Here is a 14,794-nt window from a genome sequence, read left to right as displayed (position 1 = left end):
ATTCCTACATAATGTGCTGTGCTGTCTATGGTGGCCTCACAATACGATCTCTCTGTGGAAATATAAAGTTGTTAAAACCAGGTTCCAATAAAGGCACTGTGAAATTAGCGATGAAGAAAGGTTGTTAAGCCAATTGCCAAATTGTGAACAAATCCTGCAAATCATTCTGAGTTTAAGCGTGCTTGAACATTATCTGCCTTGTGTCAAAACGTTCACGCACATCTAGTTCAAGGGGAAAAAAAACATCTGTTATGGCAACATAGGAAAAAAAACTTTAGACACAAAAGTAAACTTGTAAGGAAAGTTTTATTCAAAACAGGCTGATTTCGAAAAAAATATTTGCTTTGACAACTGCACTACAGGGACTCTTCACAAACTAAATAAAGGTCGACATTCAAAACCTTTGCAAATCTTTGGAGAGGAAGAAAAAGCTTTGAACAACACTAGCTCTGCATCATAGGAAATTATTTTTTCAGGATTTCTCTGTCTGCCAGTATTACTACCTACAATGAACAATGTCGTCGAGATTGTAGAACAGACTCTTGGCTTGACAGCTCTTCGACTCCTATCGTTGTTGCAGTGAGAGCGTTTTTATTCAGGTGGAAAGTACTGTTTTTTTGCACCTATTGTGCCACGTTTGATAATGTGTGTTCACTTTATTGTCAGGTTTGTTATTGCTTTGTTTCTTCAGCTGCTGCAGCATACCTCGCTTTACTTACAATTTGATTTCTTGTGTTGTCACCTCTGTTCCTTAGGCATGTGATAACAAACGTATTACCTCTTCTCTCTTTTGAATTAACTATGTGTATGGGCCTAACAATTCATCAACACTAGATATTTCAAAATACTTGAGTAGCATGCCTGACAGGCGTTTTCTTTATTTGTTCAAATTTGTATAAAAACAAGCAGGGCCGGACTGGAACTAAAAAAAAAATAGGTTTATGCACATAAATAACAAGCATTTTCAATGCAACTGGTCTCGCATTTGCTCGAATTAGAGCTATTAGCTTTGTAAACTTCTAACCGGACTTTTGTTGGTACACAAATGAAAAAAACAAAAACGCAGCGCAATCGCGCTATGTAAAACCCAGCGCGAACGCACTGCGTTTTTATTCTTTTCATTTGTGTACCAACAAAAGTCCGGTTAGGAGTTTACAACGCTAATAGCTCTAACTCGAGCAAATACGAGACCCGTTGCATTGAAAATGCTTGTTGTGGTATGTTGTCACAATATTACTGTTAGAAGTGTTGCACAAATAGTTCATCCATTGCCTCTGAGTTAAGCCTGACTGCTCTGTGCCAAGCTACCTGAGGGGTGAGCACAGGTTAGTTTAGGGTTTGATTGTGACTTCGCCCTGAGAAGAATCGTGGTTGTAGCTTGGAAAGCGCTTCACCCCCCTCAACCAGTAACCTAATATCTTACAGACAGTATTTAAAAAGATAATCAGTTATTGTGGTTCCAGCATGTATTTTGAATCTTGTACCTGTGTATATCTTACACCTACCTCTCCATGAAGAGCCTTGAACTGCTCAACTGCCCTCCCACTGAGAGTCGATTGCTGGAGGAGTAGCAGTTGCCTGCTAGGTAGGTTCCCTGGACATCAGGAGTTAAAAGACCCCCCCCCCCCTCGGTTGGGCCTAGGAACTTGCATTTGCTCCATGACCCTCTGAAAGAGGTTTTGACAGGTTGACTTTAATTTGACGTTCACAATTTCAGGAAGGGAAAGGACATGTATTTTGACTTTGCAATTATGATTGCAGAATTGACCCCTTCAAGGAGCCTGCTTACCACTGACTCTGTATAGTTACTTATTACGACCTTCAGATTAGGATCCTCAAGGTTACAGGGCCACAACTTAGTTTTTCGCTTTATTCTTTATTCTTGTCCATCTGGTGCCAAGTTCTAAACCGAACAAGGTCTTGCATTATTCATGCCTAGAAATGATGCACTACATCCCTCTGTGCCAGGTCACACATCCTGAACGTGAAGCAGGATCCCACTCCAACCCTTCTCACCTGCTGAGTTTGGCAGACGTAAGTTTCTGAACGTGCTGCCTAGTTAGTGCTTGCACCTCAGATATGATTTCTGGAAGATCCTCGGGGCTCTTTCCAGAGAAATGTCGGAACATAATTCAAGATCCTCAGTCACGTCACATACAGGGTGTGGATTTTCATTAATTTACCAAGGAACCATGGTTTGATTAAAAATCTAGGGCCAGATGTAGCAAAAGAAAAATTTGCGAGTTGCAAATTGCGAGTCCATGCGACTCGCAATTTGCAACTCGCAAATTGGTATGCAGTACGGTGTCTCAGACACCGTCTGCGACTCGCTATGGGGTCGCAATGACCCACCTCATTAATATTCATGAGGTGGGTCGCTAATTGCGGCTTCATAGCGAGTCTAGGCACTCGCAAACATGGAGGCCTGCTGTTGTCAGCAGACCTCCATGTTCGTGACTGCTTTAAATAAAGCAGTTTTTTTTTTTTTTTTTTTTTTTTAAGTGTAGCTCGTTTTCCTCAAAGGAAAACGAGCTGCACTTAAAAAAAAATCCGAAACCTTTAGTTTCGTTTTTTTTCAGGGCAGGTTAGTGGTCCCTTGGACCACTACCTACCCTGAAAAAATATTTGTGGGTCCATTCACAAAGTGGAAGGGGTCCCATGGGGACCCCTTCCAATTTGCGAGTGGGTTACCATCCACTTGAAGTGGATGGTAACTGCAACACCATTTGCGACCGCATATGCGGTCGCAAATGGTATTGCATACCACTCAGAATCGCAAATAGGAAGGGAACACCCCTTCCTATTTGCGATTCTGAAATGCATATTGCGAGTCGGTACCGATTTCTGCATTGGAAACACGCATTTGCGAGTCGCAAACGGCAGATATATAAAAGATTATGACTATAAGGAACATTGGTTTATTCTCGGGGTGGATTCTGCTTTGGCGTGCAATATATATATATTTTTTATTTACCGTGGATTCTGGTATTTCCTTATTTTAAAAAAACTGAGATTTTATTGTGTTTGGAAGTCGGTGATTACCTAATCCTCAACGGTTTTCAGATAATATTTTGACTTTTTTTTCTTGAGAAATAAAGTCACTAAAAGAGTGTTAACATTTTTTATACTTCTTTCATATGCATTTACAGGGAATAGCCTCATTTGAATTAGAGCCGATGTAATCGGCAGCCTCTTTCCTGATTCTGTATTGATAGATGGAGATGCATTAGCTTAGTATTTGACAATGTATTTTAATACGTTTTGTGATATGTGTTTGACTAATGTGTCATCTCTTTTTCTTTCAGGGAATCATGCCACCGAGAGATAATTAATCTTCAAGTGGAGATGATAAAACAGTTTCACATGCAGCTGGTATGTATCGAAAATATGTAATGATGGTTCATATAATATTTATTTCAAACGAATGTATATTTTTAACCTCTAGTCACTTTTTTTTTTCATGAAACTCTCACTAAATTGGCGTGACCCAGTAGCCAAAACGTCAACTTTGAAAACGCGTGACAAGGTTTCTAATTCAGTCTTGCTGGCTTGAGTACCAAACTTAACTCATTTACATTCACGTTGCATCTCTTTGTCTCTTAAGAAATGGCAATGCGCTTTAAATAGGTTGAACGCTAAAAGTAACTGTTACAGGAAAAGCCGGCAACTCACCTGAGCTAAGGGATGGCCAAACGTCTCGCACTCAATCTTTTTGATAGCGTTGTATTTATGTAATTTCATACACTAGTAGTGGTAAGCCTTAATTCTACTTCAGTTACATGGCAATGTCTTTGATATTTCTTCGTGACAGGCGCATCAAATACATTATTAGGTCAGTTGATTTACATCGTTTATTTAAGAGGATTATGCGAACAAAGCCACTAGGAGTGCTAGAGTACCTCACAATATTTACACTCGTTTCAGATGAGAAAAACGTTCGAGGGGTGTGAACCATTCGGAGAACGGCTGAGGAGTTTTCCAGAAGGTAGCATTCCAGGAAGATATTGAATTAATTGATAGGGTTAACTTGTCTCATGGATATTTGTTTTAGATAACTCATCACCATGGGCCGACCAGGTCTAAGAAAGCGTTGTATCTGAAAGCAACAATTTGCTTTGTTTCCAATCATGCAAGAGCCCCTGAAGAAGGTTAGTTTATTTAAAAGGTATTTTGGAGTATAAAGTCATTGAGCCTTGTGAGTTAAACAAGTGGTTTTGTGGATGCATCTTGCCGCAAACAGGAACCGTTTTAAAGGAAGGAAGACAAGTGTGATGTTGTTACATTTAAATTAGCTGCGCAGCAGCATGGAGGCCAGTTTCAGATGGGCTAGGCTGTGTTCGGATAGACTTGAGAGAATGCCGTGCCGTAATGTAAGCATGTTTTAGGTCCTCAGTTTCTTAGAAGGATTTATAATTACAAGGTAATCTAAGATGTAAAAATACCCCTTTGACAGATTTGTGATGTGTGTTTTCAAGATTGTTTTTTCTGCTATTGACCCTAGGACAGAGGTCTCCAAACTTGTTAATGCCGCGCCCCCCCAGTTGAAAATAAAAATCATTGGGCCCCCCTCAGAATTGTTCACAATTATTCAATAAACATGGCAATGTTTAAATATGTCTAAACCTATTTAAACATTGCAGTTAAGTACTGTTACCTTTTTAAAACTGCAGAGTCTGGGGCCCCTCATGGGATCACTTCAGGCCCCCCTAGGGGGGCCCGCCCCCCAGTTTGAAGACCTCTGCCCTAGGAACTTCATTGATTGTTTCCAGCCTCAAATTGCACAATCTGGTTGAATTGGGTTTGTCCTGTTCTCATCGAACTAGAAATTTGTATTTAGTGACAGAAATAGACATTCAGTTTTAGGTTCGGTAAATTTTAGGTGCGGATTTTTCAGCCGTTCTTATACTTTGGTTAGACATTAGGACAGAATTGTGCAATCTGAGTTTGAGATAACTTTGTTGTGTAACACTATATAATTTGCATACTTTATGATTACGTATCACAAGTTCTGGGACTGGGGATCTAAAGTATTTGTAGAAAAATGAGGGGGCAAATATTGATCCTTGAGGAACACCACAAGTTTGAGGGACAGATTTTCGATTTTGAAACATTGAAATAAGTCTGGTAGCATTTAAACTACCGTGGGGCATCTTTCACTTGATGAATGCAGACTTTCTAGATCCATACAAGAAGGATAAGTGGAATAGAAGTGCACATTATCCTAAAAAACGTTTAATGTCCACTACCATAATCACCACATACGATTTGTTACAGCCCGAGCGGGAACCTGATTGGAAGTCTCTAAGGATATTGTTTACTGCAAAAAAATCCATATTTTTCTAAAGTTTCATGTCAGACAGTAGTCCTTTCACATTTTTATGGTATGGCTTGACAGTGCAGCTGTAGCCAGAAAATTATGTGAGCATCACTAGAGAGGGGTTTTGGTTTCACACATATGTTAGGAGCCAGGAGTACATGTTTTAATTGGACACAAGTTATGTGCTTCTGCAAAAAAGTGCTTGCCCTCCACACAGCTGTGATCATTGTGTTTATTTATCCAGCAGAGTTAGCTTGAACTCTCAATGGCACACACATGAAATTGTAATACCAATAAAGTGTCTTAGATATCTAGATAATTTGTGGTGTTTTTCTTTGGCAGCAGCACAGATGGGAGGAGGTCTATCCTTAACCTACATGGATGTTTAGATCTGGCTTGCTTGTGCAACTGTCACATAACCATTCAACCTACACCAATTGATTCTACAATTCTATGCCTCAACACAAATACATACCCATTACCATCCTATCTGCTTGTAATGCTTCACATTGTCATACAATATTCCTTTAAAGCCAGACTTATTGGGTTTGCTAATGCTTGTTTTGAATAGGCGTTTGACATGCCAAATTTTAAGGGGCTGTAAACAGTAGTGTGTTCAACGGATGATTTGATGAGTTTTGGACAGCTGATTGTTAGTGTAAATCTGCTTTTAGCAAAAGTAGATGGAATTGGGAACCTTCGATGTGGGAGGGTTTTGTTATTTTAAAACATTCTTGGAGTGAATCTTATATTTTATTGAGAAAAGTCTGTGAGGTATCTATATTCTTGACTGTAGGGATGATGGAGTTTCTCATTGTGGGTAAATGATGAATTCACCACATTTGTGTCTCTTGAGCTCATGTTTGTTCTGGTTAGTGCATGACTATTTCAATTTATGGAATGATTCATTGCTTTTAAAGATATTTAATAACCTATTTTGAATGTAAGAAGAAACAATATTTTTTTAAATTCAAAATGGAGAATCAAATATGTTATAATTAAATAATAAATGTGTTCTATTTTTATATTTATATTTTTATTTTTTTTAACATCAATTAATATTTTGAGCTATTTTAAATAATTACATTTAATTAATATTATTTCAAAGGGTTTTTTATTTTAAGTACCTACCTTCATTAGTTTCCATGTAAGGTTGTACCAGTGGTTGACCATGGGTAGCGTTGGACTTATTACAGAGGTTTAAGTTACTACAGAAGTGCCAGTTCTACAAAAATGCAGTTTGTGAGGACAGAAAAGTAGTAACCTTACTCAAAATTGCAGTTTGTGAATCAGGCTTTAGTGCAAAGGCCCACTCTCAATTGTCTGAAGCCACTTCTTATTCAAAAATGGAAAAGACCGGGCATGCTTTCTTCTTTCTGACAAGACTCTAATTGGTTTAAGTAGATCCAATCTCCTTAAATGGTACAGTAGGAATACATTTATCTCCCATGGCTCATTCTTCTGAAAAACAAGACCTGCTGCTTGGGCTGATGCTTTTTTCATGTAAGGCTGATGAAGCCTTACAAGCAGTTTAATGCTGCCGTACAGTCCTTTTTATTGTACTTACTTTTTTAAAACCTAGTTTTGGTGTGAAAATTGATAACAAATAGAAATCCATGCACCAATAGATTCTTCTTGTGTTCAGTATTACAGTGGCAATGATAAGCGATCCTGCCTAAACACGAAAGGTAATGCTGCCTTCTCTGATTGGCAGGTACAAGATGGTACTGTTAAGAGATGAGGACATGTGTGAATGTGGATTTGAGCTGGCCTAACTGGGCTCATTATCTCAACCTGAGAGTAAGTCCAGCTCAATTCATTTTCTGGATATTTCACATTATGTTGTCAGTTAGTGGGGAAGTATTAATCTACAATGACACCACAGCACACATCCCTTTCGATTTAATTTCACATAGTTCCCTGATCATAAAGCAGCTGATGGTCATATTCACATATAGCTGCAAGTAAAAGCCTTGGAATACTCATTTGTTTACCTCCAAGCCTCTTTGAGGCCAATGACTGGCAGGGCATAGCCCCTGTAGGAGGGCTGATAGATTCAGTCACCCTGCAATGATCATTTAGTAGTGGAAGCAAAACAGACAGATTGCTAATTTGATTTTCCTGCTGGAGCGAATTCTCCACGTAAACTTTTAATGGCCATCTGGACATTCCCACTTGACTATAACTTTTCCCTGGACCAAGTACCACCGGCCCTAAGGAAGGAAAATTTATTTTGGAAACAAATACTCCTTACAGCTCTATGCTCACACAGTCAGATACTTTGCAGTTCTTTGACTGGACAAAGAAACCATGTTTCTATGAAGAAACATTCTCTTTTGGAGAGACTTTTACATTGCAACTGCCACTAAAGCACCTTCCCCTCAATAGATAAAAAACAAAACCATTCTGTGTATTGTACAAAAGTCTTGAAAGGAATAATGCACTTGCTTGGGGCCCTAACACACCTGTTCCCTTACAAGCAGTAGTGCAAAGCCTGCTGCATAAAAGCGTTCAAGTTCCATCTTCATGTGGTCCAGTAAATGTTTTTTTTTTCTGCTAGACATTTGCTTACACATTAAAGACTGATATCACATTTAGGAAAAATCGATACAAACACCCTACAGAAAGCAAAACACATTGCCGCTAGTTACTTATGCGATTGCCATTGTCAACATGGGATTCTTGACTACAGATATCATTGGTTTTAAGATACGTGGGCGCATGAGTGATAATCTGGATTTCATCTTTGACAGCAAGGTTTGAAGACGATCTTTGTCAATTGGAAAGAGAGATTAATAAGATTCCTATCCAAAGGTGCTACTTTGCTGTCTGTACTTCTAAAGGAAATGCTTACTTTATTATAATTTATTTACAAAGTAGCCATTTAACCTGCCATACTCTTGTGCGGAGACGATTTTCTGGGTTACTCTATTTGGAGCCAAAAGCTCGTCCATCACTTTAAATATATATTTCTGCCAGGCAATGGGCCTCCAAGATTTCGTTAGCGTAGTAATGAGTCTCTGTGTCAGTTTAGTTTTATATTAAGCCATTCCTTTTTGGCACTGTTCTTATTTTCTTCAGAGTAATCTCTGTCATTGTTTAGATCACCAGTGACATTTTAATTTTGCCTCTTTTAATTCCTAGGAAAACTAGAAAACTGGCTTTGCCAGGTTGATTACTCTTTCTTTTTCCTAATCAACTATATTGACTCGTGGCTGAGACAAGGCATTGGGAAAATTATTTTTCAGTGATTTACACTTGATGGCTTAATGTGAGAGCCATGTCAGAGGGAGTTTTCTGCATATTTTCTTTAGTTATAAGATCCAGTTTACAAGAGGATTTAGTAAAAGTTTGATAGGAAAAACCTAATTTTGCATGTTCACCCTCACATTTTTTGACTGATGCTGCTGTTGTTTTGACTCAGTGTGCAATGAAGCCTGCTAACCAGACCTCAGTGCCACTGTGTTCATCCCATACAAATTACATGTTGACTTCTAAGTCCCTTGTGTAGGAAAATGCCAATGTTGGCATGGTCACCCCCACGTTTTGCCTAGTGTTGATGACAGCTTTGGTTGGAAGTGTGCTGGGACCCTGCTAACCAGGCCCCAGCACCAGTGTTCTTTCCCTAAAACTGTACCTTTGCTTCCACAATTGGCACAGCCCTGGCACATAGTAAAGTCCTTTGTAAAAGATACACCTGGTACCAAGGGCCCTGTGGCCAGGGAAAATCCCTAAGGGCTGCAGCATGTATTATGCCACCCTCAAGGACCCCTCACTCAGGTCATTCACACTGCTTTGCAGCTTGTGTGCGCTGGTGTGGAGAAAAGACAAAGTCGACATGGTACTCCCCTCAGAGTGTCACACCCACAAACCACTGCCTGTGGCATAGGTAAGTCAACCCTCTAGCAGGCCTTACAGCCCTAAGGCAGGGTGCACTGTAGCACCGGTGAGGGCATAGCTGTAGGAGCACTATGCCCCTACATTGTAAGTGCAGGGTAGCCATACTGAGTATATGGTCTGGGAGTTTGTCAATATGAACTCCACAGCACCATATTGGCTACACTGAACACTGGGAAGTTTGGTATCAAACTTCTGAGCACAATAAACCCACACTGATGCTAGTGTGAGATTTATTGAGAAATGCACACAGAGGGCATCTTAGAGATGCCCTTGTATGTTAGCCCAACTGCTAGTGCAAGGCTGACCGGTCTGTGCCAGCCTGCCACTTCCAGGCGAGTTTATGACCACATGGGGTGAGTGCCTTTGTGCACTCTGTGGTCAGAAACAAAGCCTGTCCTGGGTGGAGGTGCTGCTCACCTCCCCCTGCAGGAACTGTAACACCTGGCGGTTAGCCTCAAAGGCTTCAGTCTGGTGTTAAAATGCCCCAGGGTACTCCAGCTAGTGAAGCTGCCCATCCCCCCCAGACGAACCCCCACTTTTGGCGGCAAGTCCAGAAGGATAATGAGAAAAACAAGGACGAGTCACTCCCTCAGCCAGGTCCACCCCTACGGTGACCAGAGCTGAAGTGACCCCCTCCTTGAGAAATCCTCCATCTTGCTTTGGAGGATTAGGACCAATAGGGATAGGGATGTGCTCCCTTCCCTAGAGGGAGTGGGCACAAGGAGGGTGTAGCCACCCTCAGGGACAGTAGCCATTGGCTACTGCCCTCTGACCCTAACACACCCCTAAATTTAGTATTTAGGGGCGACCCTGAACCCAGCTCTTCAGATACCTGATGACCTCATAAGAAGGGCTGCTGAGCTGAAAACCCTACAGAGAACAAAAGGAGACAATTGACTTGTTCCCAGCCCTACAGGCCTGTCTCCTGCTTCTAAGACCCTGCAAATGAGAAGAAACACGTTCTGCAGGACCAGCAACCCCTGAAAAGCCTCCAGGGGACTGCCTGCATCACTGAGGATCAAGAACTCCAGTGGGCAGCGTCTCTGCCCTACAACAACAAGAAGACATCCATCTTTAAAGGGATTCCCACCTCACTCCAGAAGCGCGAGTCCCCAACACTCTGCACCCGATGCCCCCGGGCAGTGTCCAGTGCAACCAACTATCCAGAGAGGACCCCCAGGTGACTCCGACGACATGTCCACGCTTGGGCTGACCTCCCTGCACCCGCACAATGACGCCTGCAGAGGGAATCCCGAGGAGCCCCTGACCGCGACTGCCCGGGACGAAGATATCCGATACCTGGAAGAACCACTGCACCTGCAGCCCCCGGGCTTGTGAAAACCTGACCACCGGTGCAGCAATGACCAGCAGGTGGCCCTCGCCCTTGCCCAGTCAGCGGCTTGCCCGAGAGGCCCCCCCTGTGCCTTGCCTGCAGCACCTAAGTGAGGGTGTGGTTTGTGTGCCTACTTGGGGCCCTCCAGTTCTCCTCCAAACCCCCTGGTCTGACCTCCGAGAACGCAGCTACTTACCTGCCAGCAGACTGGAACCGTAAGACCCCCTATCTCCATAGGTGCCCACGTTAATTTGGCTTCTGTTTGAACTCTGCACCTGACCAGTCCTGTGTTGCTGGTGCTGGGTGTTTGGGGTTACCTTGAATCCCCAATAGTGGACTACCTAAACCCTGGAGATTGAAACCGTAAGTGTGGTACTTACCTCTGAAACTGTACTGTACTTACCTCCCCCAGGTACTGTTGAAAATTGCACTGTGTCCACTTTTAAAATAGGTTTTTGCCATTTTAATGAAAACTGTGTACAATATTGAAACTATTCAAAGTCTCAACTATTACTATGCAAAGTACCTTTCATTTAATGTATTTACCTGCTAAGTGAACCTTGTGGTTCTAAAAATTAAATTAACAAAATAATGTTTTTCTATATAAAAACCTATTGGCCTGGAGATAAGTAATTGGGTGTGTGTTTTCACTTATTGCTTTTGTGCGTACAACAAATGCTTAACACGACCCTCTGATAAGCCTAACTGCTCGACCACACTACCACAATTAGAGCATTAGCATTATCTATTCTTACCTCTGTCAAGCCTCTTAAGGAACCCCTGGACTCTGTGCATGCTATATCTCATTTTGATATAATATATATAGAGCCAGCTTCCTATACCTAGTATATGGTACCCAGGACATGTAAGACAGTATCCACTCAGGGCTGAATCACTATTTGTGCCACCTTTCATGTGACAACGTAGAAAATGGCTCCTACTGTCACAAAAGACTGGAAGGGCATTGCTTGTCGTGCTAGTTTGACTTTGCCATTTAAACCTATGGCAAAGCCACCCTATCTCTTAACGTTATATGTAAGACTCCCCTAAGGAAGGCCTATTGAGTCATATAGCAGGAAGCCATATCTTGCTAAGTAACACATATGTTTTATGATATGCAGCAGCACCTCCAAATGGTTGTTTTGCTGCTGGTAAAGTTGGTAGCCTCATTGGATAATATAGGGTTCTCGTGTGGCATTCCCACCCGGCTAACTTTGGTTTAGGATTACCAAACTGGTTCATGTGAGGTATGAAATTAATCATGGTATTAAGTGTGACCTGGTGCCCATGTCGAAATTAATGTCACTATTAATGCTGGGCAGCTTTTAGAAAGTTGCCCCTCTGTGCTCTGATTGCCCAGCAACCTCACAAAGGCATACACACTCAGACAGGTTTCTGATCGCCTGGGGAGGCGTGTGAATGACTCGAAGGCTCAGGAACAAAGGGCAATGCTGCAGCAACAAGGTGTCCCCTCCTCTGCCTGAATGGTGACTCATGGGATTAGCCCAGAAGCAACCTTCAAAGGGGAAGCTGCCTCTGTGGGGCCACCTGTCCCAATACTCCCTACCAGGATTTTGTTCCTGTAGATACAATGGAGACCGGGGCAGAGAAGGGAAACTTGCCCCGAGTCTGATTTTATAATGGGTGTGTTGCAGTGAGCTCGCCACACCACTAGGGTGGGCTACCTTGCTCCTCACGACCTAGAAAGGGTTGTGCCATCTTGAAAGGGGCAAGAATGTGGCATTCTGGGATATTTGAGATGATCAAATGGGGGAGTGAGAAGCAGATTTGGAAAGGTTCACTCAACAACCCAAATTGTACTGGTAAATATCCTAGAGTGAACCACCACTATTCTTGAGACCAAACTCTCCCAAAAATTATATTGTGACCCTCAACAGCTGGTTTCTATCAGCAGTATGTTTTTATCTACTGATGCACTAATAGCTGGAAACCTCATCATTTGGTCTTACCTCCAACAGGAGGAAGAGTCTCTTGATTTAGAGGCATGGTGGGACTGCAAACACACAAGGTGTGTGGGGTGGTATAAGAGAGAACAGGTCTCTTGGGGCCTGTTCAAAATGCACTGGTTGAGCGCGTAATAAAAGAGGATATGTGAGTGTGATGGTTGGCTAGACATTTGAGGGAGTTCCATTTACAGACTAGGTGGTCTCACACACATTATAGTGTCATGCTTGATCATATAACCTCCTAGCCCCACCCAGGTAAGATGGTACTACCTGGGTGGACTCAAACTCGTTGTGAAAAGAACTGCAGAGGGAGTGCTGAGATTGAATCTTGATGGATAATACAAGGGATCCAGATAAGGGTAGTGAATAATAAAATTACATTACAAATCGCCTGTTTTGCTAAGAAGTTTTTAATGTAGGTGTTCGTAGGTAAGAGTAAAAACGGGGATGGAGACTCCTTTCAGTATGATGACTTAAGGGGTCTAAAAACTGGGGACCAACATGTTCTGCCCACACTAAGAGCCAAAAGGTCTGGGGCATTCATCAGGGTCGTGGATCCCTAAGATTGAGGAGCACAATTATATGCTCATTAGGAAGATAAGTGTTAAACAAAAATAGGCCTACCTAGGGAAATTCAGGGGGTAAGGCCTAAAGGAGAAATAAGATAACAAGTAAATGGTCGTGAGATATCTGTGCCACTTCACTCCAAACCACAGCACACTAAAGGGATCTGAAACATGCCGTGGAAAAAACACACATACACATGCAAGAGAGATAAGTCTTGGAGTGGGGAAAGCCTATTAGTATGGTCTTACCACGCGCAAAAAGGCAGTAAGCCTCTGGTCTGGGATCTAATGGTGGGGGGTTGCCCCTTGTAGTCACACTCTATGGGGGAGACACAGGATAAAAATTGAAAATAAAAATAAAAGTAGACACGAGGCTAAGGAGGACGGGCTGCCACTTGCTGGTAGGTTAGTAGTAGGAAGTGTATAATTATATAAAAAGTGCTACTAAGTAATCATTATCTTAGTCTGATACGGAAGAATCACTGCGTGGTACATATAGTAATCAGAACTCCTGGTGGAGAACAAACACACATCATAGACACACAAACTTGGATACTTATCTCAGGTAGATGAGAAGAAGCCAAGAAGAATCAAAGGGGGCCCACTGGGGGAGTTATTTGGCTTACTACTCCAAAGGCAGCAACATGTTCGTGCACCTAAATGGTCCGTGTCCCAGCCGCTCGTATGCCAAGTTCCGAATGTGGCGGGGTTTAAAAAGACGGGCTAATCAGTGTGGATTAAGCACACGTGTGCCTCGGCTGAGGTGTAAATTCTACACGGCTTCCAGCCGCCTGTCTATCCAGGCCCCAGAGTGCTGGGAGATGTAGTCCCTGCACTCCAGGGCTCGTGTGCCAGGCAGTTGCTATAGCAATCGAAGGCCCGGGCAAGAGCTCCATGTGACAGGTGCTCCGCTAGGAGCAATAGAAGTTACTGAGCTGAAGCCCATATTTAGACCAAAATTCTGAACAACAATTCAATAGGGCCAACTTGCAAATTTCTGTTCCGAATGAAAACCGTGTCTAGCACTGGTTGATGTATCAAATGAGGAAGATTTGTGCAACAGCTCTAGAGGTGATCACCAGTATGTGACCTCCTGCAATCAACGTTATTAGATTTAAAAAAGATTTGCTTGACTGAGTACGTGGATTTATGTTTATCCGAAAGAGTATTGTGTGAAGAACATCAGGTCGGTGCTTCTACTGTCCTTTTGACTAAAGTAGTAGTAATTTTCGAGTGTAAATATGTTTGCGCTCAATATAAAGGACTTAGGATTCACCGTTATTTCCTATTTTAGGATGCCACTAAGGAGCATTGGGATTCAGCTAGCACGTTTTGCTCGGTAGATGCCGGTGACTGCGTACGTGAAGCATCGTGCAAAGGTTTTAAACAGCCCATTTCAACAGGATGGCAAGAAGAGGAGTGAAATGCTTGCAGTTGCTTATGATCCTTGCATTTTGTTGGTTTAGGACCATAGTCTGCTGTCTGACAGCCATAATTTGTGTGCATGACTGGATGTTCTGTGTAGGTGCATGGTACCTGGGGTGTTCGGGTGGCAGGAAGAGGATAGTGCAACTGAGCATAAAGCCACCCAAACTGTCTCTTTAGTGAAAGGCCTAGGGCGGTCCCCACAAACCTTTTTATTTTTCCGAGTATGGTGTTCAGATATTTACAATTTGGAGAGTCTACAGGGCCAGGACCTACTGGATATCAA

At 42.3% G+C, this 14,794-nt stretch overlaps 1 protein-coding gene across 2 annotated transcripts in view; it reads left to right on the top strand.

Moving 5' to 3' along the window:
- The window catches only part of LOC138288186 (protein NEDD1-like), a 445,800-nt gene that overhangs the window by 429,333 nt on the left and 1,673 nt on the right, over positions 1-14,794 (top strand). For both annotated transcript variants that reach the window (XM_069229528.1, XM_069229527.1), the window contains one exon: positions 3,306-3,372. In XM_069229528.1, the coding sequence (XP_069085629.1) occupies positions 3,306-3,372 (67 nt within the window). The remainder of the gene's footprint in view (positions 1-3,305; positions 3,373-14,794) is intronic.

The sequence above is a fragment of the Pleurodeles waltl genome, chromosome 4_1, assembly GCF_031143425.1.
Source record: "Pleurodeles waltl isolate 20211129_DDA chromosome 4_1, aPleWal1.hap1.20221129, whole genome shotgun sequence".
NCBI lineage: Eukaryota > Metazoa > Chordata > Amphibia > Caudata > Salamandridae > Pleurodeles > Pleurodeles waltl.
The sequence above is the reverse complement of the archived record's forward strand: the minus strand, read 5'-3'. Positions and strand labels throughout refer to the sequence as shown.